Raw genomic sequence first — 25,660 nt, 5'->3', positions numbered from 1 at the left:
AAATTTTACAATTTGCATGGAAACACAAAAGACCACGAATAGCCAAAGCAATCATGAGAAAGAAAAATGGAGCTGGAGGAATTAGGCTTCCACACTTCAGACTATACTACAAAGCTACAGTCTTCAAAACAGTATGTTAATAGATAAGCAAGAGCCTACAACGCTTTGGTAGGGCTAATGGCAGACTCCTGGAGGGCTCAGCAAGGAGTACTTCCCAGAACTTCTGCTGCCAGTGTCCTTGTCGCCGTGGTGAGCCACTGCTGCCCCCCAACAGTAGCAGCAGGAGACCCTCCAACAGTAACTGATACATCAGAAATACATCAACACGTGGAACAACTCCTACAGAACACCTACTGAACACAGAAGACCTCAAACCTCCCAAAAGGCAAGAAACTCCCCATGTACCTGGGTAGGGCAAAAGAAAAAAGAAAAAACACAGACAAAAGAATAGGGATGGGACCTGCACCAGTGGGAGGGAGCCGTGAAGGAGGAAAGGTTTCCACACACTAGAAGCCCCTTCGCGGGCGGAGACTGCAGGTGGCGGAGGGGAGAAGCTTCGGAGCCGTGGAGGAGACCGCGGCAACAGGGGTGCAGAGGGCAAAGCGGAGAGATTTCTGCACAGAGGATCGGTGCAAGACCAGCACTCACCAGCCCGAGAGACTTGTCTGCTCACCCGCCAGGGTAGGCGGGGCTGGGAGCTGAGGCTTGGGCTTTGGTTGCAGCACAGGGAGAGGACTGGCAGCGTGAACACAGCCTGCAGGGGTTAGTGCACCACGGCTAGGCGGGAGAGAGTCCAGGAAAAAGTCTGGACCTGCCAAAGAGGCAAGAGACTTTTCTTCCCTCTTTGTTTCCTGATGCACAACAAGAGGGGATTAAGAGCGCTGCTTAAAGGAGCTCCAGAGATGGGCGCGAACCGCGGCTAACAGCGCGGACCCCCGAGACAGGTATGAGACACTAAGGCTGCTGCTGCCGCCACCAAGAAGCCTGTGTGCGAGCACAGGTCACTCTCCACACCTCCCTTCCGGGGAGCCTGTGCAGCCCGCCACTGCCAGGGTCCCGGGATCCAGGGACAACTTCCCCAGGAGAAGGCACGGCGCGCCTCAGGCTGGTGCAACGTCACGCCGGCCTAGGCCACCGCAGGCTCGCCCCACACTCCGTGCCCCTCCCTTCCCCCGGCCTGAGTGAGTCAGAGCCCCCGAATCAGCGGCTGCTTTAACCCTGTCCTGTCTGAGCGAAGAACAGACGCCCTCCGGCGACCTACACGCAGAGGCGTGTCCAAATCCAAAGATGAACCCCGGGAGCTGTGCGAACAAAGAAGAGAAAGGGAAAACTCTCCCAGCAGCCTCAGGAGCAGCAGATTACAGCTCCACAATCAACTTGATGTAACTTGCATCTGTGGAATACCTGAATAGACGATGAATCATCCCAAATCGAGGAGGTGGACTTTGAGAGCAAGATTTATTATTTTTTCCCCTTTTCCTCTTTTTGTAAGTGTGTATGTGTATGCTTCTGTGTGAGATTTTGCCTGTATAGCTTTGCTTTCACCATTTGTCCTAGGATTCTAACCGTCTGTTTTTTTTTTTACTTAAAAATTTTTTTTCTTAAAAATTATTTTTTTATTTTAATAACTTTATTTTATTTTACCTTACTTTATTTCATTTTCTGTTATCCTCTTTCTTTCTTTCTTTCTACTTTTTCTCCCCTTTATTCTGAGCTGTGTGGATGAAAGGCTCTTGGTGCTGCAGCCAGGAGTCAGTGCTGTGCCTCTGAGGTGGGAGAGCCAACTTCAGAACACTGGTCCATAAGAGACCTCCCAGCTCCACGTAATATCAAATGGCGAAAATCTCCCAGAGATCTCCATCTCAACACCAGCGCCCAGCTTCACTCAATGACCAGCAAGCTACAGTGCTGGAAACCCTATGCCAAACAACTAGCAAGACAGGAACACAACCCACCCATTGGCAGAGAGGCTGCCTAAAATCATAATAAGTCCACAGACACCCCAAAACACACCACCAGACGTGGACCTGCCCACCAGAAAGACAAGATCCAGCCTCATTCACCAGAACACAGGCACCAGTCCCCTCCACCAGGAAGCCTACACAACCCAATGAACCAACTTTAAACAAGATGGATTTAATTGATATTTATAGGACATTCCATCCAAAAACAACAGAATACACTTTCTTCTCAAGTGCTCATGAAACATTCTCCAGGATAGATCATACCTTGGGTCACAAATCAAGCCTTGATAAATTTAAGAAAATTGAAGTTGTATCAAGTATTTTTTCCGACCACAACGCTATGAGACTAAATATCAATTACAGGAAAAGATCTGTAAAAAATACAAACACATGGAGGCTAAACAATACACTACTTAATAAGGAAGTGATCACTGAAGAAATCAAAGAGGAAATCAAAAATACCTAGAAACAAATGACAATGGAGACATGATGACCCAAAACCTATGGGATTCAGCAAAAGCAGTTCTAAGACGGAAGTTTATAGCAATACAATCCTACCTTAAGAAACAGGAACATCTTGAATAAACAAGCTAACCTTTCACCTAAAGCAATTAGAGAAAGAAGAAAAAAAAACCCTCAAAGTTAGCAAAAGGAAAGAAATCATAAAGATCAGATCAGAAATAAATGAAAAAGAAATGAAGGAAACGATAGCAAAGATCAGTAAAACTAAAAGCTGGTTCTTTAAGAAGATAAACAAAATTGATATATCATTAGCCAGATCCATCAAGAAAAAAAGGGAGAAGACTCAAATCAATAGAATTAGAAATGAAAAAGGAGAAGTAACAACTGACACTGCAGAAATGCAAAAGATCATGAGAGATTACTACAAGCAACTCTATGCCAATAAAATAGATGACCTGGAAGAAATGGACAAATTCTTAGAAATGCACAACCTGCCAAGACTGAATCAGAAAGAAATAGCAAAAATGAACAGACGAATCAAAAGCACTGAAATTGAAACGTTTATTAAAAATCTTCCAACAAACAAAAGGCCAGGACCACATGGCTTCATAGGCGAATTCTATTAAACATTTAGAGAAGGACTAACACCTATCCTTCTCAAACTCTTCCAAAATACAGCAGAGGGAGCGACACTCCCAAACTTATTCTACAAGGCCACCATCACCCTGATACCAAAACCAGACAAGGATGTCACAAACAAAGAGAACTACAGGCCAATATCACAAATGAACATAGATGCAAAAATCCTCAACAAAATACTAGCAAACAGAATCCAACAGCACATTAAAAGGATCATACACCATGATCAAGTGGGGTTTATTCCAGGAATGCAAGGATTCTTCAATATATGTAAATCAATCAATGTGATACACCATATTAACAAATTGAAGGAGAAAAAGCATATGGTCATTTCAATAGATGCAGAGAAAGCTTTTGACAAAATTCAACACCCATTTATGATGAAAACCCTCCAGAAATTAGGCATAGAGGGAACTTTCCTCAACATAATAAAGGCCATATATGAAAACCCACAGCCAACATCATCCTCAATGGTGAAAAACTGAAACCATTCCCACTAAGATCAGGAACAAGAGAAGCTTGCCCACACTCACCACTCTTATTCAACATAGTTTTGGAAGTTTTAGCCACAGCAATCAGAGAAGAAAAGGAAATAAAAGGAATCCAAATCGGAAAAGAAGAAGTAAAGCTGTCACTAATTGCAGATGACATGCTACTATACACAGAGAATCCTAAACATGCTACCAGAAAACTACTAGAGCTAATCAATGAATTTGGTAAAGTAGCAGGACACAAAATTAATGCACGGAAATCTCTGGCATTCCTATACACTAATGATGAAAAACCTGAAAGTGAAATCAAGAAAACACTCCCATTTACCACTGCAACAAAAAGAATAAAATATCTAGGAATAAACCTACCTAAGGAGACAAAAGGACTGTATGCAGAAAATTATAAGACACTGATGAAAGAAATTAAAGATGATACAAGTAGATGGAGATATATACCATGTTCTTGGATTGGAAGAATAAACACTGTGAAAATGACTCTACTACCCAAAGCAATCTACAGATTCAATGCAATCCCTATCAAACTACCACTGGCATTTTTCACAGAACTAGAACAAAAAATTTCACAATTTGTATGGAAACACAAAAGACTCCGAATAGCCAAAGCAATCTTGAGAACGAAAAACGGAGCTGGAGGAATCATGTTCCCTGATTTCAGAGTATACTACAAAGCTACAGTAATCAAGACAGTATGGTACTGGCACAAAAACAGAAATATAGATCAATGGAACAGGATAGAAAGCCCAGAGATAAACCCACGCACATATGGTCACCTTATCTTTGATAAAGGAGGCAGGAATGTACAGTGGAGAAAAGACGGCCTCTTCAATAAGTGGTGCTGGGAAAACTGGACAGCTACATGTGAAAGTATGAGATTAGATCACTCCCTAACATCATACATAAAAATAATCTCAAAATGGATTAAAGACCTAAATGTAAGGCCAGAAACTATCAAACTCTTGGAGGAAAACATAGGCAGAACATTCTATGACATAAATCACAGCAAGATCCTTTTTGACCCACCTCCTAGAGAAATGGAAATAAAAACAAAAATAAACAAATGGGACCTAATGAAACTTCAAAGCTTTTGCACAGCAAAGGAAACCATAAACAAGACCAAAAGACAACCCTCAGAACAGGAGAAAATATTTGCAAATGAAGCAATTGACAAAGGATTAATCTCCAAAATTTACAAGCAGCTCATGCAGCGCAATAACAAAAAAACAAACAACCCAATCCAAAAATGGGCAGAAGACCTAAATAGACATTTCTCCAAAGAAGATATATAGACTGCCAACAAACACATGAAAGAATGCTCAACATCATTAATCATTAGAGAAATGCAAATCAAAACTACAATGAGATATCATCTCACACCAGTCAGAATGGTCATCATCAAAAAATCTAGAAACAATAAATGCTGGAGAGGGTGTGGAGAAAAGGGAACACTCTTGCACTGCTGGTGGGAATGTGAATTGGTACAGCCAATACAGAGAACAGTATGGAGGTTCCTTAAAAAACTACAAATGTAATTACCATATGACCCAGCAATCCCACTACTGGGCATATACCCTGAGAAAATCATAATTCAAAAAAAGTCATGTACCAAAATGTTCATTGCAGCTCTATCTACAATAGCCAGGAGATGGAAACAACCTAAGTGTCCATCATCGGATGAATGGATAAAGAAGATGTGGCACATATATACAATGGAATATTACTCAGCCATAAAAAGAAATGAAATTGAGCTATTTGTAATGAGGTGGATGGACCTAGAGTCTGTCATACAGTGAAGTAAGTCAGAAAGAGAAAGACAAATACCGTATGCTAACACATATATATGGAATATAAGAAAAAAATGTCATGAAGAACCTAGGGGTAAGACAGGAATAAAGACACAGACCTACTACAGAATGGACTTGAGGAAATGGGGAGGGGGAAGGGTAAGCTGTGACAAAGTGAGAGAGTGGCATGGATATATATACACTACCAAACGTAAAATAGATAGCTAGTGGGAAGAAGCCACATAGCACAGGGAGATCAGCTCGGTGCTTTGTGACCACCTAGAGGGGTGGGATAGGGAGGGTTGGAGGGAGGGAGATGCAAGAGGGAAGAGATATGGGAACAGATGTATATGTATAACTGATTCACTTTGTTATAAAGCAGAAACTAATGCACCATTGTAAAGCAATTATACTCCAATAAAGATGTAAAAAAATTGATAAGCAACAAGGATTTAGTATATAGCACAGGGAACTATTTATATTTTTAGTGGAATGTGTAATAATAAAAAATAAAAGAAGCTTCAATTAGGAAAAAAAAAACAGAAAACAAAAAAAAGTATGATACTCTCACAAAAACAGAAATATAGATCAATGGAACAGGACAGAAAGCTCAGAGATAAACTCATGCACATATGGTCACCTAATCTATGACAAAGGATGCAAGAATATACAATGGAGAAAAGACAGTTTCTTCAATAAGTGGTGCTGGTAAAACTGGACAGCTACATATAAAGAATGAAATTAGAACACTCCATAACACCATACACAAAAATAAACTCAAAACGGATTAAGACCTAAATATAAGGCCAGAAACTATAAAACTCTTACAGGAAAACATAGGCAGAACACTCTATGACATAAATCACAGCAAGATCCTTTTTGACCCACCTCCTAGAGAAACGGAAATAAAAACAAAAATAAACAAATGGGAATGCCATAAAAAGAAACGAAATTGAGCTATTTGTAATGAGGTGGATGAACCTAGAGTTCGTCATACAGAGTGAAGTAAGTAAGAAACAGAAAAACAAATACCGTAAGCTAACACATATATATGGAATCTAAAAATAACAAAAAAGAAAAGGTTCTGAAGATCCTAGGGGCAGGAGAGGAATAAAGATGCAGATGTAGAGAATGGACTAGAGCACGCCGGGAGGGGGAAGGGTAAGCTGGGATGAAGTGAGAGAGTGGCATGGACATATATACACTACCAAATATAAAACAGATAGCTAGTGGGAAGCAGCCGCACAGCACAGGGAGATCAGCTTGGTGCTTTGTGACCACCTAGAGCGGTGGGATAGGGAGGGTGGGAGGGAGACGCAAGAGGGAGGAGATATGGGGATATATGAATACGTATAGCTGATTCACTCTGTTATACAGCAGAAACTAACACACCATTGTAAAGGAATCATAGTCCAATAAAGATGTTAAAAAAAAGAAAAAAAAAGAGAACAATAAAATAATCAAATTTTTTAAATGGATACAGGACTTGAATAGACATTCTCCAAAGAAGATATACAAATGACCAACAAGCATATGAAAATATGCTCAACATCACTTAATTGTTAGAGAAATGCAAATTAACATTACAATGAAATGTCACCTGAAGCCCATTAGTTACCATCAAAAAAAAAAAAACAGAAAATAACAAGTGTTGATGAGGATGTGGAGAAATTGGAACACTTGTGCACTGCTGGTGGAAATGAATGATGTGGCAAACTATAGAAAACAGTATGGTGGTTCCTCGAAAAATTAAAACTAGAATTTCCATATGATCCAGAAATTTCACGACTGGGTATTTATCCAAAGAACTGAAAGTAGGATCTCAAAGAGGTATTTGCACATCCATATTCACAGAAGCATTATTCACAAGACCCAAAAGGTGGAAACCACCCAAGAATCCATCAATGGATGAATGGATGACAAAATGTGGTACATAGATACAATGGAATATTACTCAGCTTTAAAAAGGAAGGAAATTCTAAAACATGCTACAATGTGGATAAACCTTGAGGACATTATGCTAAGTAAAACAGCCAGTCACAAAAAGACAAATACTGATATGATCCCACTTACATGAGGTAGAGTAGTCAAAATCAAGAGATAGAAAGTAGAGTGGTGGTATACTTTAAAATGGTTACTATATTAAATGTGTATTTAACCACAATTTTTTTTAACTTCAACAGGGAAATGTATGCAAATGTAACATTTTAAATCAACAGAGAGGGACTTCTCTGGTGGCGCAGTGGTTAAGAATCCACCTGCCAATGCAAGGGACACGGGTTCGAGCCCTGGTCTGGGAAGATCCCACATGCTGTGGAGCAACTAAGCCCATATGCCACAGCTACTGAGCCTGCACTCTACAGCCCGCAAGCCACAACTACTGAGTCCGTGTGCCACAACTACTGAAGCCCGTGTGCCTGGAGCCCGTGCTCCACAACAAGAGAAGCCACCACAGTGAGAAGCCTGAGCACCACAACGAAGAGTAGCCCCCACTTGCCACAACTAGAGAGAAAGCCTGCGCACAGCAATGAAGACCCAACGCAGCCAAAAAAAAAAAAAAAATTAATTGAGAAAGGCTGGACTATTCAATGAATGGTGCTGGTACAACTGATCATTAATTTGGGAGTGGGAAGGAACCCAGGATAAATTATAGAATTAAAAATACACACCATATATATATATATATGCATATATACTTATACACATTATACGTTTACATTATTATACATTTACAGACGTACCTCATTTTATTGTGATGCACATAACTGTGCTTCACAGATTTTGTACAAATTGAAAGTTTCTGGCAACCCTGCAATGAACAAGTCTATAACTGCCTTTGTTCCAAAGTATTTGCTCACTTCATGTCTCCATGTCACATTTTGATAATTCACAATATTTCAAACTTTTTCATTATTGTTATATTGTGGTGATCTGTGATCAGTGATCTTTGATGTTACTATTGTAATTGTTTGGGGGTTCCATGAACAGTGCCCAAGTAAAAAGGAAAACAATCGATAAATGTGTATGTTCCAACTGCTCCACCAACCAGCCTTTCTATTCCTCTCCTCAGGCCTCCTTTTTCCATGACACAACAATATTGAAATTATGCCAATTAATAACCCTACAGTGGCCTATAAGTGTTCAAGTGAAAGGAAGAGTCGCATGTTATCTCACTTTAAATCAAAGCCTAGAAACAATTAGGTTTAGTGAGGAAGACATCCTGAACGCTGAGACAGTCCAAAAGCTAGGGCTCTTGCGCCAAACAATCAGCCAAGTTGTGAATGCCAAGGAAATGCCCTTGAAGAAAATTTAAAGTGCTACTGCAGTGAACACACAAATGAGAAAGTGAAATAGCCTTATTGCTGATTAACAGAGTTACAGTGGTCTGGATAGAAGATTAAATCAGCCACAACATTTCCTTAAGCCAAAGCCTAATCCAGAGCAAGTCCCTAACTCTCTTCAATGCTATGAAGGCCGAGAGAGATGAGTAAACTGCAGAAGAAAAGTTTGAGGCTATCAGAAATTGGTCCACGAGGTTTAGGGAAAGAAGCTCTCTCCAAAATATAAAAGTGGAAGGTGGGGCTTCCCTGGTGGTGCAGTGGTTGGGAGTCCGCCTGCCGATGCAGGGGACACGGGTTCATGCCCTGGTCCGGGAGGATCCCACGTGCCGCGGAGCGGCTGGGCCCGTGAGCCATGGCCGCTGGGCCTGCGCGTCCGGAGCCTGTGCTCCGCGGCGGGAGGGGCCGCGGCAGTGGGAGGCCCACATGCCGCAAAAAAAAAAAAAAAAAAATTTAAAGAAAAGTGTAAGGTGAAGAAGCAAGTGTTGATGCAGAAGCTGCATCAAGTTATTCAGAAGATCTAGCTAAGATAATTAATAAAGGCAGCTATACTAAACAACAGATTTTCAATTTAGAGCAACAGCTTTATATTGGAAGAAGATGCTATCCAGGACTTTCGTAGGTAGAGAGAAGTCAATGCCTGGCTTCAAAGCACCAGAGGACAGGCTGACTCTCATGTTAGGAGCTAATGCAGCTGGTGACTTCAAGTTGAAGCCAATGCTCATTTACCATTCTCAAAATCCTAGGGCCCTAAAGAATTATGCTAAATCTACTCTGTCTGTGCTCTAAAAATGGAAAAACAAAGCCTGGATGACAGTCCATCTGCTTACAACATGGTTTACTGAATATTTTAAGTCCACTGTTGATACTATTCAGAAAAAAAAAATTCTTTTCAAGATATTACTGCTCACTGACAAGCACCTGACCACCCATGAGCTCCGAAAGAGATGTACAAGATTCATGTTGATTTCATGCCTGCTAACACAACATTCATTCTGCAGCCCATGGATCAAGGAGTCATTTTGACTTTCAAGTATTACGATTTAAGAAATACATTTGTAAAGCTAAGCTGTCATAGATTATGATTCCTCTGATGCATCTGGGCAGTCAACTGAAAACCTTCAGGAAAGGATTCACCATTCTAGATGCCACTAAGAACATTTATGATTCATGGGAAGAGGTCAAAATATCAACATTAACAAGAGTTTGGAAGAAGTTGATTTCAATCCTCATGAATGACTTTTGAGGAGTTTAAGACTTCAGTGGAGGAAGTAACTGCAGATGTGGCAGAAACTGCAAGAGAACGAGAATTAGGAGTGAAGCCTGAAGATGTGACTGAATTGCTGCAGTCTCATGATAAAATTTTAATGGATGAGGAGATGCTTCTTATGAATGAGCAAAGAGAGTGGTTTCTTGAGATGGAATCTACTCCTGATAAAGATGCTGTAAAGATTATTAAAATGACAACAGGATTTCAAATATTACATAAACTTATTAGTTGACAGAGCAGCTGCAGGGTTTGAGAGGATTGACTCCGATTTTGAAAGAAGTTTTACTGTGGGTAAAATGCTATCAAACATCCTTGCATGCTACAGGGAAATCATTCACGAAAGGAAGAGTCAGTTGATGCAGCAAACTTCATTATGATCTTATGTTAAGAAATTGGCACGGCCACCCCAACCTGCAGCAAATACCACCCTGATGAGTCAGCAGCCATTGACATCGAGGCAAAATCCTCCACCAGCAAAAAGATTATAACTCTCTGAAGGCTCAGATCAGATGATGGATTGTTTTTAGCAATAAAGTATTTTTATTGAAGTATAATTGACTTACAATATTATATTAGTTTCAGCTGTATGACATAGTGATTCAATATTTTTATGTATTACAAAACGATCACAATAAGTCGTTACCACCTAACACCATACAAATTTATTAGTGTTATCGACTATATTCCCTATGATGCACATTACAACCCCATGACTTATAACTGGAAGACTGTACTTCTTAATCTCTCTTCCTATTTCACTCATCCCTTCACCCGCTCCTTTCTGGAAACCGCCAGTTTGTTCTCTGTATCTATGAATCTGTTTATATTTTCTTATTCATTTACATTAAATGGTATTTATCTTTCTTTACCTGACATTTTTCTTAGTGTAATATCCTCTAGGTCCATCCATGGTGTCACAAACAGCAAGAATTTTTTTATGGCTGAGTAATATTCCATTGTGTATGTATATACAACACCTTCTTATCCATTCATCCATTGATAGTCACTTAGGCTGCTTCCATAAGTTGGCTATTATAAATAATGCTGCAATGAACATAAGGGTGCATATATCTTTTCAAACTACTGCTTTCATATTCTTCAGATAAATACCCAGGAGTGGATTTGCTGGATTGTCTGTTAGTTCTATTTTTAATTTCTGGAGAGACTGCCATACTATTTTCCATAACAGCAACAATAGTTTACATTCCCATCATCTGTGCAGGGGGGTTCCCTTGTCTCTTTATCCTGGCCAACACTGGTTATTTGTTTTTTGGGGGGTTTTGTTGTTGTCTTTGATAACAGCCATCCTGACAGGTGTGAGCTAATATCTCTTTGCGGTTTTGATTTGCATATCCCTGACCACTAGTGATGTTCAGCATCTTTTCATGTGCCTGTTGACTATCTGTATGCCTTCTTTGGAAAAATGTCTATTCAGACCCTCTGTCTACTTTTTTTTTTTTTTTTTTGCGGTATGCGGGCCTCTCACTGTTGTGGCCTCCCCCGTTGCGGAGCACAGGCTCCGGACGCGCAGGCTCCGGATGCGCAGGCTCAGCGGCCATGGCTCACGGGCCCAGCCGCTCCGCGGCATATGGGATCCTCCCAGACCGGGGCACGAACCCGTATCCCCTGCATCGGCAGGCGGACTCTCAACCACTTGCGCCACCAGGGAGGCCCCCCTCTGTCTACTTTTTAATCAAGTTGTTTGTTGTGATGTTGAGGTGAATGAGTTATTTGCATATTTTGTGTATTAACCCCTTATTGGACATACCATTTGCAAATATTTTCTCCCATTCAGTAGACTGTTTTCTTTTGTTGATAGTTTAGTTCACTGTGCAAAAGCTTTTTAGTTCGATGTAGTCCCATTTGTTTATTTTTGCTTTTACCTCCCTTGCCTGAGGAGACATAACCAAAAAAATATTGCTAAGACTGATGTCAAAGAGCATACTGCCTATATTTTCTTGTAGCAGTTTTATGGTTTCAGGTCTTATATTTAAGTCTTTCATCTATTTTGAAGGTTTTTTTTGTATATGGTGTGAGAAAGTAGTCCAGTTTGATTCTTTTGCATGTAGCTGCCCAGTTTTCCCAACACCATTTATTGAAGAGGCTGTCTTTTCCCCACTGTATGTTCTTGCCTCATTTGTCAGAGATTAATTGATCATATAAGTGTGGGTTTATTTCTGGGATCTCTATTTCGTTCCATTGACCTATGTGTCTGTTTTTGCACCAGTACCATATTATTTTGACTACTATAGCTTTGTAGTATAGTTTGAAATGAGGGAGCATGATACCTCCAGCTTTGTTCTTTCTCAAGATTGTTTTGGCTGCTCAGGATCTTTTGTGTTTCCATAAAAATTTTAGAATTATTTGTTCTAGTTCTGTGAAAAATGCCATGGGTATTTTCATAGGGATTGCATTGAATCTGTAGATTGCCTTTGGAGGTGTGGTTATTTTAACAACATTAATTCTTCCAGCCCATATGCACAGTATATCTTTCCATTATTTTGTGTCATCTTCAATTTCTTTCAGCAGAGGCTTAAAGTTTTCTGAACAGCAGGTCTTTTACCTCCTTGGTTGGATTTATTCCTAGGTATTTTATTCTTATTGATGCAATTCTAAATGGGATTGCTTCCTTAATTTCTCTTTCTGATAGTCCATTGGTGGTGTATAGAAACAACATATTTTTGTATATCAATTGTTTATCATGTAACTTTACAGAATTCATTTATTATATCTAATAGTTTTTTGGTGGCAACTTTAGGATTTCTACATATAGTATGTCATCTGCAAACAGTGAGAGTTGGTTGTTGTTTCGGGGGGGTTTTGTTTTATTTTGTTTTCAGGCCACGCCATGCAGCTTGCAGGATCCCAGTTCCCCAACCAGAGATTGAACCTGTGCCCTTGGCAGTGAAAGTGCAGAGTCCTAACCACTAGACTGCAAGTGAATTCCCAGTAAGAGTTTTATTTCTTCCCTTTCAATTTGGATTCCTTTTATTTATTTTTCTTTTCTGATTCTTGTGGCTAGCACTTCCAAAACTATGCTGAATAAAAGTGGTAAGTGTGTTCATCCTCGTCTTGTTCCTGATCTTAAAGGAACTGCTTTCTGCTTTTCAGCATTGAGTATGGTGCTGTTTATGACAATTTAGGTATTTTCTAAGACAAAATAGGATTTTCTGCACCATATCACTTCCTTCTGAGCCCTACTGGAAGAATCTTTAATAGTCACATTTATGTTCAAGGCAATCTAGGCTTTTTCTATCATGCTACTCAAAATTATTCCAGCTCCTATCTACTGCCCAACTCCAAAGCCACTTCCACATTTTAGTATATTTGTTACAGCAGCATCCCACTTCTAGGTACCAAAATGTGTGTTAGTTTTCCAGGGCTGCTGTAACAAATTATCACAAACTCAGTAGCTTAAAACAACAGAAATTTATTCTCTTACAGTTCTGAATGTCAAAAGTCCAAAATGATTCTCACAGGGCTAAAATCAAGGTATTGGTGGGGCTGGATCCTCTAGGGGAGAATGCATTTCCTACTTTTCAGCCAACTGCATTCCTTGGTTCATGGCCACATCACTTCAACCTCTGTATCCATCATCACATATCCTTCTCTGACTTTGACCCTCTATCCTTTTACTTTTTAAAATATTTATTTATTTACTTATTTATTTTGGCTACACTGGGTCTTTGTTGTGGCACATGGGATCTTCGTTGCAGCAGGTGGGATCTTTAGCTGCAGCATGAGGACTTCTTAGTTGTGGCATGTGGGCTTCTTAATTGCGGCATGCGGGCTTCTTAGTGCAGCATGTGGACTTCTTAATTGCAGCATGCATGCGGGATCTAGTTCCCCAAGCAGGGATCAAATCCTGGCTCCCTGCATTGGGAGCACAGAGTCTTACCCACTGGATCACCATAAGGACCGCTGGGCTCACACTGGGTCCACCTGCATAATCCAGGGTATCTCCCCACCTCAGGATCCTTAACTTAATCATATATGCAAAGTCCCTTTGCCATGTAAGGTCACATATTCACAAGTTGTAAAGATTAGATATGGGCATCTTTGGAGGGAATTAATCTGCCTACTACAGCCATGTCCATTATTAACTGAATTCTGTTTAAAACGTCTAACCCATATTTTCACTTACATAGTTTTAAGCACTGCCCCCACTGAATGCTCATCTTACTGAACTAACATTTTTGTCATTTCCATATTTCAAATGTTGGTTCTTTTAAAAGTTTTGGCAAGAAGAAATTCAGCAACAGAATAAGATTATGTATTGCATCACAAATTCCCAGAGCTGTTAATATCTGAATAATTCCTTAACGTATTATTTTTGTTTGGAATATTTCCAAAGTATGTAGTAGTTTTATTACGGGGGAAAAGTTAAACCCCTATCCAAAATCATAACTATTCTGGAGTTGAAAGATACCTAAAGTATCATCTCAATTTCAAAGATGAAAAATATAAGGCCCAGGGAGGTTAAATAATTTACCCAGTGACACAAACTCTTATGTAGAGGAGAAGGAACATAAATTTATTTTAAGAATGTCTAATGACTAACTATGAAAAGCTAAGAGCTGCTGCATTTACATAAAAATAATTTATTTAAAAATTTTTTTATTGAAGTTATAGTTGATTTTCAATGTTGTGCTAATCTCTGCTGTGCAGTAAAGTGACTCAGTTATACACACATAGACATTCTTTTTTTATATTCTTTTCCATTATGGTTTATCACAGGATATTGAATATAGTTCCCTGTGCTCTACAGTAGGACCTTGTTGTTTACCCATTCTAAATGTAATAGTTTGCATCTACCAACCCCAAACTCCCAGTCCATCCCTCTCCCTCCCCCCTTCCCCTTGGCAACCACAAGTCTGTTCCCTTTGTCTATGAGTCTGTTTCAGTTTTGTAGATAGGTTCATTTGTGTCATATTTTAGATTACACATATAAGTGATATCATATGGTATTTGTCTTTCTCTTTCTTACTTACTTACTTACTTCACTTAGTATGATAATCTCCAGTTGTATCCATGTTGCTGCAAATGACATTACTTCATTCTTTTTTATGGCTGAACAGTATTGTGTATATGTATACAAACACAACTTCTTTATCCATTCATCTGTTGATGGACATTTAAGTTGTTTTCATGTTTTGGCTATTGTGAACAGTGCTGCTATGAACATGGGGGTGCATGTTATCTTTTGGTACAGAAACAGGCATACGGATCAATGCAACAGAATAGAGAGCCCAGAAATAAACCCACACACCTATGGTCAATTAATCCCTGACAAAGGAGGCAAGAATATGAAATGTGAAAAAGATAGTCTCTTCAGCAAGTGGTGCTTGGAAAGTTGGACACCTGCATGTAAATCAATGAAGTTAGAACACACCCTCATACCATGTACAAAAATAAACTCAAATTGGCTTAAAGACTTAAACATAAGACATGACACCATAAAACTCCTGGAAGAGAGCACAGGCAAAACATTCTCTGACATAACTCATACCAATGTTTTCTTAGGTTAGTCTCCCAAGAATTTATTAATCTCAGTTCCAGGTAGATTTTTTACTTAGCCATCTGAGCTTCTTAAGTACTGAAGCAAATATTAAGATAGTTTTCTAAATACCTAGAGGAATTTCAGATAAAATTTATCAGACTCATGAAAATAGACATATTTGCCAGAACACTACACTGATACTGATAGTTATCAGGCCAAGTAAGAGAGGTTCTACTATTGTTGGTCTAATGACTGGTTAGGAAAACATCCTGAAAGTCCTTAGGCCCTACAAGTAATATAGCTTCTGGTTTCCCTGGAGACAAGGCAATTAGCTCAGTGGTCTAGTGGAAGCCTAAGATAAATATCTTGTAACATATGTGCACAGCATAAAAGTGCTTTTAAGGAAATTGGTATATCTTCACTTTATTTTTAAAAAAACACCTAAATTAAATTATACTGTATCCAGTGGTACCTATTCCTTTCAACAAATACCAGAACCTCTTGGATACATTTGAAAGGTTAGTTTGATTAGTAAACTTATGTTAGGCTTATTCTTTTTGCTAATCATAAATAATGTAGACATGAAGTGGAAATCAAAATATAAAGACTTTGGACAGGCCAGTAAGAATTGCTATTGATATGTGACTAGGCCTCTCAATAAATAAAGAAAATATTCATATTACCAGAAATAACCAGATACTTCAATATGAAGGGAAGAAAATGTTCATTTTTACTTATAGAACTAACTGAAGACTCAAAATCTATGGCTTTATGTGTGTACGTATGTGTGTGTTATGTATATTGTCATGCCAATAAAGATACTTTAATCTTACTGAATTTATAATATTTATAATAGCTGGCAAAATTTCTCAGAACTTTTTTTAGTAGGCCAATTTGATAATGAGTAAAGAATAGAGCATAATGTAATGTTTAAGGCTCTTTTCACCACGTAGTCAGGGTACAGATGTCTAGGGAAAATCTCTGCATTTTGAGGGTGTGTCAAAACAAAATTTTTGGTGGCTGTAAAAATAGATATTATTAATAAAAATAGCTTTACTCTTCCTGTTAATAGAAATAATAATTATCATAATAAAAAAAAGAAAGTATAAAGAAAATTAAAATTACACCATCCAGAAATAAGTACTTTAAACATTTCACTGAACATATTATACTTTCATACCCAAACACATACACACAGACAATTTTACATAAATTGGACCACAAGTATAAAGCTAGTTTGAAATGTTTGTTTTGCTCTTTTTCTTAAAAAAAAAATCAGGTATATCTTTTCATTTCAATAAATAGGGAACTACATAATCATTCTTATGGCTTCAGAGTATTTTTTCATAGAATGCTCCATAATTTATTTAACCAAATCCTCACTGTAAGATATTAATCCTGTTTATGATATTTTTTTGCTACAATAAACCTTGATAAACATTCTGTACATCCAGCTTGTTTACCACCTTGTCCAATTCTCTTTAAGGTAAACTGTCTACAATTAATTCTAACTGTCTGCAGTTAGAAGTGCTGGACAAGACAGTATGCATATTTTAACTCATACCTAACAGAAAGTTTGTCTAACCCTTTCTGAAAGCAATTTGTCAGTACGTATTAAGATCCTTAAATGTGCCCATGGGAGGAGGGGTGGTCTGCTGATCTGTGGCAGTGTGGCCTTGTGAGGGGTTTAGGCCTAGTTGGAAGCTACAGTTTCTGGAGGAGAGGTGCAGTGGAATTATGACTGAATACGAATATCTGTGCACATCAACATCTGTGCACCCTGACATCTACTGGGGCCCCGGCCTCTGTATGCCCTGACATCTCCATGCTCTAGGCAGGGCACAGCCAGGTCCAGGAGCAACTGTCTCTAGCACTGAGCAGTCAGTAATCAGCTCCCCCACCCTGTCCTCAGTCACTCAGAGACAAAGCCTGCAGAAGACCACTGCTAGCCCACCTGCCAGAGAGACCAGGGAAACAGGACGCCCTGCAAGGTGTGGTAAGGAAAGTGCAGAGGAGCCTCTAGGAGCTGTCCTGATACAAGATAGAGATGAACAGCCAATATACATTACCATACTACAAAGCCGAAGGCAGCCTTGCAATGAGCATGTTCAATACCTCCATGGGGAAACTGCAGCGACACCTGTACAAGGGGGAGTACCCTATATTCCACTATGCACCAGTGTTTGAGAGTGACTATACAGGTCAGCAGAAAAGGAGAAGTGATTGATGTGCACAACCAGGCCCGAATGGTGACTGTGGGCATCGTTCGTACCAGCCCCCGCCTCACACTACCTGATGGCACGCTGCTGGCCCGACCAGCTGCTATCTGTGATGACTATAACAGATATGGCCCAGCCACCCAGGAAAGAGGTAAAAAGCCTACACAGATCTTAGAGCTAACCAGGCTGCTTCCCTTGAAGTTTGTAAAGATATCCATCCATAACAGTAAAAAACAACAGCTCCGCCTGAAGCTTACCACTGGCCGCTCTTTCTACCTTCAGCTGTGTCCCCCTTCAGATACAAGAGATCTTTTTTTTTTTTTTTTTTTTTTTGTGGTATGCGGGCCTCTCACTGTTGTGGCCTCCCCCGTTGCGGAGCACAGGCTCCGGACGCGCAGGCTCCGGACGCGCAGGCTCAGCGGCCATGGCTCACGGGCCCAGCCGCTCCGCGGCATATGGGATCCTCCCAGACCGGGGCACGAACCCGTATCCCCTGCATCGGCAGGCGGACTCTCAACCACTTGCGCCACCAGGGAGGCCCAAGAGATCTTTTTATTCAGCGGGAAAACCTAATTTACATCCTAAGACCACCAGTGGAGGCTTACAGCAGCACCCAGGTCATTCCAGCTAGGGAAACTCTGGACATAACTGGGTTTGAGGAAGAGAGTAAGTGCCCAGTGGTAAGCACTCCGCAATCTCTAAAAGACGAGGCCAAGGTGCTTAGGGAGAAGAGCTAAAGGTCCTGCACAGGCTTTGATACACAGGCTCACCTGGAAAATACATGAATTTCTGGAAGGACTCAGGGCCAAATGAGCCTCATCTGGAGGCCATGGCACACTGAGGAGGTTCCTAGTACTTCTCCAAAGTGTTCCCCAAGGCTGTATTTCAGAGATTCCTTAGCTGTCAGCAACCCTTAATTTCATATCCAATATTGTATTGCCATCTGCAGCATGCTGACCATCCAATCTATTCTTTTTTCTATGTTTCCCTTGCTTTTCTCATTTTTTTTTTTTTTTTTTTTTTTTTTTTTTTTTTTTGCGATATGCGGGCCTCTCACTGTTGTGGCCTCCCCCGTTGCGGAGCACAGGCTCCGGACGCACAGGCTCCGGACGCACAGGCTCCGGACGCGCAGGCTCAGCGGCCATGGCCCACGGGCCCAGCCGCTCCGCGGCATATGGGATCCTCCCAGACCGGGGCACGAACCCGTATCCCCTGCATCGGCAGGCGGACTCTCAACCACTTGCGCCACCAGGGAGGCCCTCATTTTTTTTATTGGAGTGTAGTTGCTTTACACTGCTGTGTCAGTTTCTCTGTACAGCAAAGTGAATCAGCCACACATATAAATATATCCTCTCCTTTTTGGATTTCCTTCCCATTTAGGTCACCACAGAGCACCGAGTAGAGTTCCCTGTGCTGTACAGTAGGTTCTCATTAGTCATCTATTTAATACATAATAGTGTATATATGTCAATCCCAATCTCCCAATTCATCCCACCACTACCCCTTCCCCCTTGGTATGCATACATTTGTTCTCTACGTCTGTGTCTCTATTTCTGCTTTGCAAATAAGATCATCTATACCATTTTTCTAGGTTCCATAGATAGATAGATAGATATCACATTAATATACAATATTTTTCTCTTTCTGACTTACTTCACTCTGTATGACAGTCTCTAGGTCCATCCACATCTCTGCAAATGACACAGTTTTGTTCCTTTTTATGGCTGAGTGATATTCCATTGTATATATGTACCACCTCTTCTTTATCAATTCATCTGTTGATGGACATTTAGGTTGCTGCTATGTCCTGGCAATTGTAAATAGTGCTGCAATGAACATTGGGATGCATGTGTCTTTTTGAGTTATGGTTTTCTCTGGGTATATGCCCAGTAGTGGGATTGCTGGGTCATATGGTAGTTCTATATTTAGTTTAAGGAAACTCCATACTGTTCTCCATAGTGGCTGTACCAATTTACATTCCCACCAACAGTGTAAGAGGGTTCCCTTTTCTCCACACCCTCTCCAGCATTTATTGTTTGTAGATTTTTTGATGATGGCCATTCTGACTGGTGTGAGGTGATACCTCATTGTAGTTTTGATTTTCATTTCTCTAATAATTAGTGATGTTGAGCACCTTTCCATGTGCCTCTTGGCCATCTGTATGTCTTCTTTGGAAAATGTCTATTTAGGTCTTCTGCCCATTTTTTGATTGGGTTTTTTTTTTGTTTTTTTGTTTTGCAGTATGCGGGCCTCTCACTGTTGTGGCCTCTCCTGTTGCAGAGCACAGGCTCCGGACGCGCAGGCTCAGTGGCCATGGCTCACAGGCCCAGCCGCTCCGTGGCACGTGGGATCCTCCTGGACCGGGGTACGAACCCGTGTCCCCTGCATCGGCAGGCGGACTCTCAACCACTGCGCCACCAGGGAAGCCCTGTTTGTTTTCTTAATATTGAGCTGCAAGAGCTGTTTATATATTTTGGAGATTAATCCTTTGTCCGTTGATTCATTTGCAAATATCTTCTCCCATTCTGAGGGTTGTTTATTCGTCTTGTTTATGGTTTCCTTTGCTGTGCAAAAGCTTTTAAGTTTCATTAGGTGCCATTTGTTTATTTTTGTTTTTATTTCCATTTCTCTAAGAGGTGGGTCAAAAAGGATCTTGCTGTGATTTATGTCATAGAGTGTGCTACCTATGTTTTCCTCTAAGAGTTTTACAGTGTCTGGCCTCACATTTAGGTCTTTAATCCATTTTGAGTTTATTTTTGTGTATGGTGTTAGGGAGTGTTCTAATTTCATCATCCAATCTATTCTTGAACATACTCCAACCCAGCTAAGCTGACATGTTGCAGAATGTATATCTCCCCGTGACTGCCTTGTACTGATTTTTGTATACATCAGTGACAGTGAGATGTGCACAATTTGCTAGTAGCTATCAAAATATTAAAGCACATACCACCTGACCAGCAGAAATACTAAGAGAAGTGTATTTTAATAAGTGTTCTCACTGACACAAACTGTCCAAGCAAACTGGAATGATCATTGTGGTCACTATGGAGATACTGTAGTGGGCACTGTTGCATCAAATGGGAGAGTGGACTTGAGAGCTCCAAATTCTTATTATAAGCTCTTGCTGTTTAGCTATAGGAATAGAAGGAAGCAGTCCTTCTGGTCTCACTTTATTTTACTTGTCTTTCCCTAGGCAAATGCTATCTATTTCTATGGAAGGAATCAAGATCAAAGTGAGCATCAGGAGCCTTCACATAAACCCTGAAGTGTTTGGGGCCACCTATTATGATTATGCTGGGGAGGAATTAATTCATCATGCCTCCCACTTATACTGCATTTAAGAGTTCACATAATTCTGCAGTTACAAAGCCTACAGGGCCTGATAAAAGGAGCAATTGTAACAACAGGCACCACCACTGGTGCTGTGCATATGACTGCAACCATGTTTGCAGACTCAAAAGAGAAACACAGCCTTAGCAGGAGCAGCCTTCCTAGATCCAGGAGGAAGTACAGTCAGCATGGTCATAGTGGTTGCTTTCAACATGTCTTAATATTGTTGTTAGCAAGGACTGCAAGCCCTCTTGTCCTCAGAGGGTACTTCTAGCCCATCAATAAGAGCTGTTGGCGTCTCCCCATGGGGCAGCATGAGTATGGTGATTGCAGGAGCAGAGACTGCTGGCAAGCATGTTGCAAAACAGCTAAAGACTTAGCATCCAGACCCCTCATCTCAACCTTACAGAGTGAAGGCTACATGAGTGAACAGGATGGTAAACAGAGGGTCTCCACCCATCAGAACTGACTCTTTAGGAAAGAGCCTCAAAGCCCTGTGCTGCACATGGTGCAGAGGTGGACATCTCATCTAAGATGGTGGAGGAAAGCAATATCATCCACCATAACACAACTCAACTCAAATTCTCTGCTCTAATAACATACGCTCTATTAACAGGAAAGGGTAGAAATAAAACTAAATAGGGATTTACAATCAGGCTCTGAACTATCTGTAACCTTCCCTTCACTTGATATTTTGATTAAATGAACAGATGACAGAATAAAATGCTAAAGATTACTCTCAAAGATCCTGATCCACCTATGATCTACATTTATTAGCCAAAGAAAATTCTAAAACTTCCAAAATACATAACCAGAGACAGAAGCAACCAATATGAGGCAGGACAAGGTAAATTAAGCCTAGAAAGCAACATGACATCAAAGTTTTAAACTATAATTATATATATATATATGGATGTATGTGTATATATATATATATATATATATATATATATATATACATACACACACACACATATAAATGTTAAAGGGGAGCCCATCACAAATTGAGAACATTAGTAAAAGAAGGCTAGAAGGGGCTCCCCTGGTGGCGCAGTGCTTGAGAATCCGCCTGCCGATGCAGGGGATATGGGTTCGTGCCCCAGTCCGGGAAGATCCCACATGCTACGGAGCGGCTGGGCCCGTAAGCCATGGCTGCTGAGCCTGTGCATCCGGAGCCTATGCTCCGCAATGGGAGAGGCCCGCGTACCACAAAAAAAAAAAAAAAAAAAAAAAAGAAGGCTAGAAGAGAACACTGGTAAAAGAATTCTACTTTTGATTTGTTAAAGACATTAAAAAAAACATACTGCATCTCAAGAAAATTTATAGATTTAATGCAGTAACAATTAAAATCCCAATAAGAATACTTTTTAAACTTGACATAGTAATTATAAATTATAAAATATAAATTTAAAAAGCAGACAATGTCAGTTAATAGTTTTAACATGATTTCTCCTGCCATATATATGTACAAATATCAAAAGGGGTCATTGTTTTTAAAATTAGGAAAATTAAGAGGTTCAGAAGAAACCCCACGCCAAACAGGATGAAATATAATGAAAGTAATGGGAGTTACTGCCAAATGGAAAGTCATAGAAAAACCATATATCAACAAGTAAAAAACAAATATAGAGCCATATTTGAAATTTGTTAAAAGGAATTCTGGATGAAATGAATCAAAAAAAATAAGACTGAGAAGTTTAATGAATTTGATAGTTTAAAAAACTACACAACATATGCTCATTCAATATTAAGAAAAAAAGAAAAGCTGCAGGCTGGGAAACATTTTATGGTAAATGTAAATACTAAAATAGTAATACTCAATACTTATTGGAGCAATGCAAGTCTCCACAGAAAAATAGTCAAAGAAAAATATTTAAAAATTGTAAACCAAAAGCAAGTTACTACCAAGCCTACTACCAAACCTAATAAAACAAAATAAATTAAAATTTAAAAAATAAAAGTAAATGTTAGTAAGGTAATGGAGAACCCAGATACAGTCATATATTATTGAAAGCTTAGAGCCCTACTACTTTATAAGAATTCTACTTTTAAAATAAAAAATACCAAAGTGCTAATTTTATAAAACAACAAAATAGGTAAAAACATTCAATTATTGGTAAATTGTTAAGCAGATAAGAGAATATTAATAAAATTAAATAAAACCTATGTTTCTTAATTTCCTTTCTCGTATACCCTTCTGTATATGAGGTAAAACTCTATATGTAAAAACTTTAAGTGAAGAAATGAAACCCGACAAAACATACACATTTGTTTATTATTTAATTCAACTACTACTTAATTCTGACAACATGCCAGGAACAATGCTGGCATTAGATCGTAGACACTAAGCAACACACAGTCTCTACCTTTATGGATCTCACAGCCCAGTATATATTGATAATAATTCTGTAATGGTTAGTATAAATTGTCATAAAGTTCTATAAATAGTTCATATTAAGGTAAAGAGATTCTTTAAGTACTATATGTTGATTTGATTATCCTAGTTAGCGTGCCACAATAAATTTATATTGTAATTTGGGTGGCTGTGATCAAATTATGACATACATGGAAAAACATGTAATGGTTTCTTAAACAAAATTGTTTCATATTTGTTGCAAAACAGAAAATAATATTTTTGAGATATGAGTTATTTTCTGTCCTAGATTATTTTTGCACTCATGTTCTATGTGGTTACATATAAATACCTTTGCCATTACACTGTTTTTCATATTAAGTGCTTTTTCGTCTTCATGTAGAGATATTTTCTTTGTGGCTTCTAATTTCCTAATTCTGTTTGGCTTATTTTATTTATTTCTGAAACTCCTCTAAGGGCTTGCGGACCACAGTACACAACAAAAATTTGAAGGTGACACAATAGAATTAAAAGTGACTTAATGAGTAGTGAAATGATTTCAAAATTGTAAATGATGTTTTAGTGTTCTGGTCTCATTTTTGAATTATAGTGCATAATCTTCAGTGGCACACATTATTCTATGATATTCCATTGTGCTAAGAAAAATAATCACTGCTGCTTTTAAAGAGCTTTCATATGCTTCCTTTTAAATCATTTTTATTATTATTTAAATATAAATTGTGATTTAATTTCAAAATAGCATTTTTAAATGAAATATTTCCAAATCATATATACTAAAACTTCATAAACAATTCAATTTTTCTGGAACTAGCATTATGACAAAAATAAGACAAGCACAAAAAATTATATATAGTATGTGTTAGCATATGCATACATGTACAGCTAATTACATAAGCATTTTACTGACCTTCAACTGAAGAAAAATTACAAAGTGAAGAAGACACTAATTGGATTTGCAGAGGGGAAGAAAAAAGATTTACTTAAAAACATAGGCAACCATTTTTATGTTTTATTGTACCTTAAGAAAGCAAACCATTACCTGTGCAAGAATGGGGAAGCCAAGGTTCCTACATCCATTACAAGGAGTTAATGCTTCCCAGAGTCCTGAGGGCCCACAAGTGTTTTCATCATCATCTTCTTCTTCCACTTCTCCTGGTGACAAATTTATTGTAGATGAAGTTCTCTGAAATTAAATTTATATTATACCAATATATTAATTATGTCAATGTATATATTATACCAGTGTCATTTAGATATCTTAACATCAATTAAATTACATAAATTTCTTACGGTGTATGTTAGCAAGCAGAAGTCAGCTTAATTCTAGCCATAGTTATGTGGCTGTGCCATGTGAATCAGCCAAAAAACATGTATAATTCAACTCGAAGTTGAAAGTGAAAGAAAACTGAAAGTGAAAAACTGGATGAAAAAGACTGGTAAATTACAAAGTTCATATTGAAGAACAGGACATGGAAATGACCCAAGAAAATATAGGAATAGCAACAAATGAGAAAAATATTATGATTTCTAATGCAATCAAGAGAAATAGCATGAAAATACTTTATTGAAACAGGAATTGATAAAAGGCCCATTTTTCACAATGTCACCAAAATGGTAGTCTCCTTTTTGAAAAAAAATGAGCTTCATAAAATTTTGTATTATACATATAAGAGGGGTAATACTTTTCAAATTAATAATAGGACTTCCATGTTAAACATACATATTTACTTTTACTACTTCCCAAATCCCATTTAAATGACAGCAAAACTTTTGTAAATATGGTCTAAACCATAAGGACAAGGACAACTGGAGGGATGTTAGCAGATGAGCAATATCAAGAAAATGTTTAGATAATGATAAACAGATGATTTAGCAAATTAACTTAGCAAACTTGAGAAAACTGAAAGCAAAGTGCCTGCAAAGGGGAAGAATAAGAAGCAGATCTATTCATGATTCAACACCCTCAAAAGGGCTTAAGAATTAGAGAGACTGACTACCTGTGAAGGTGTAAGTGCTGGTGGAGCTGAAACAGAATGGAAACTCCACCTCAGCCAGCCGAGAAACTAAACCTTTACCACCTGACAAGAAATTGGAGGTTTACATTCTGATGAGGTTGAAGCAAAAGGATTATGAATTTTAAGAATCTATGCACAATAAGCCAAGGGGTGCCTCCCTAAAAACAATGAAATTAAGTGAACATCTATGTAGTAAATGAAGATTTTCAACCTACCCCAGTGCCTTCCCACATTTGTCTTAGAGAACATGGCAGCT

The 25,660-nt window shown here is 39.0% G+C and overlaps 2 protein-coding genes across 6 annotated transcripts in view; one reads left to right on the top strand and one right to left on the bottom strand.

Moving 5' to 3' along the window:
* The window catches only part of ANKS1B (ankyrin repeat and sterile alpha motif domain containing 1B), a 1,156,804-nt gene that overhangs the window by 819,369 nt on the left and 311,775 nt on the right, over positions 1 to 25,660 (bottom strand). For all 5 annotated transcript variants that reach the window (XM_060113525.1, XM_060113526.1, XM_060113527.1 and 2 more), the window contains exon 9: positions 24,429 to 24,572. In XM_060113525.1, the coding sequence (XP_059969508.1) occupies positions 24,429 to 24,572 (144 nt within the window). The remainder of the gene's footprint in view (positions 1 to 24,428; positions 24,573 to 25,660) is intronic.
* On the top strand, positions 17,514 to 21,026 carry GARIN6 (golgi associated RAB2 interactor family member 6). The gene is given in 4 exon segments (XM_060113316.1): positions 17,514 to 17,659; positions 17,661 to 17,993; positions 18,230 to 18,401; positions 20,913 to 21,026. Coding segments are annotated over 4 exon segments (765 nt in total).

This window comes from Mesoplodon densirostris, chromosome 11, assembly GCF_025265405.1.
Source record: "Mesoplodon densirostris isolate mMesDen1 chromosome 11, mMesDen1 primary haplotype, whole genome shotgun sequence".
NCBI classification, from domain to species: Eukaryota; Metazoa; Chordata; class Mammalia; order Artiodactyla; family Ziphiidae; genus Mesoplodon; species Mesoplodon densirostris.
Note: the sequence above shows the minus strand (reverse complement) of the source record. Positions and strands in the feature narration are given on the sequence as shown.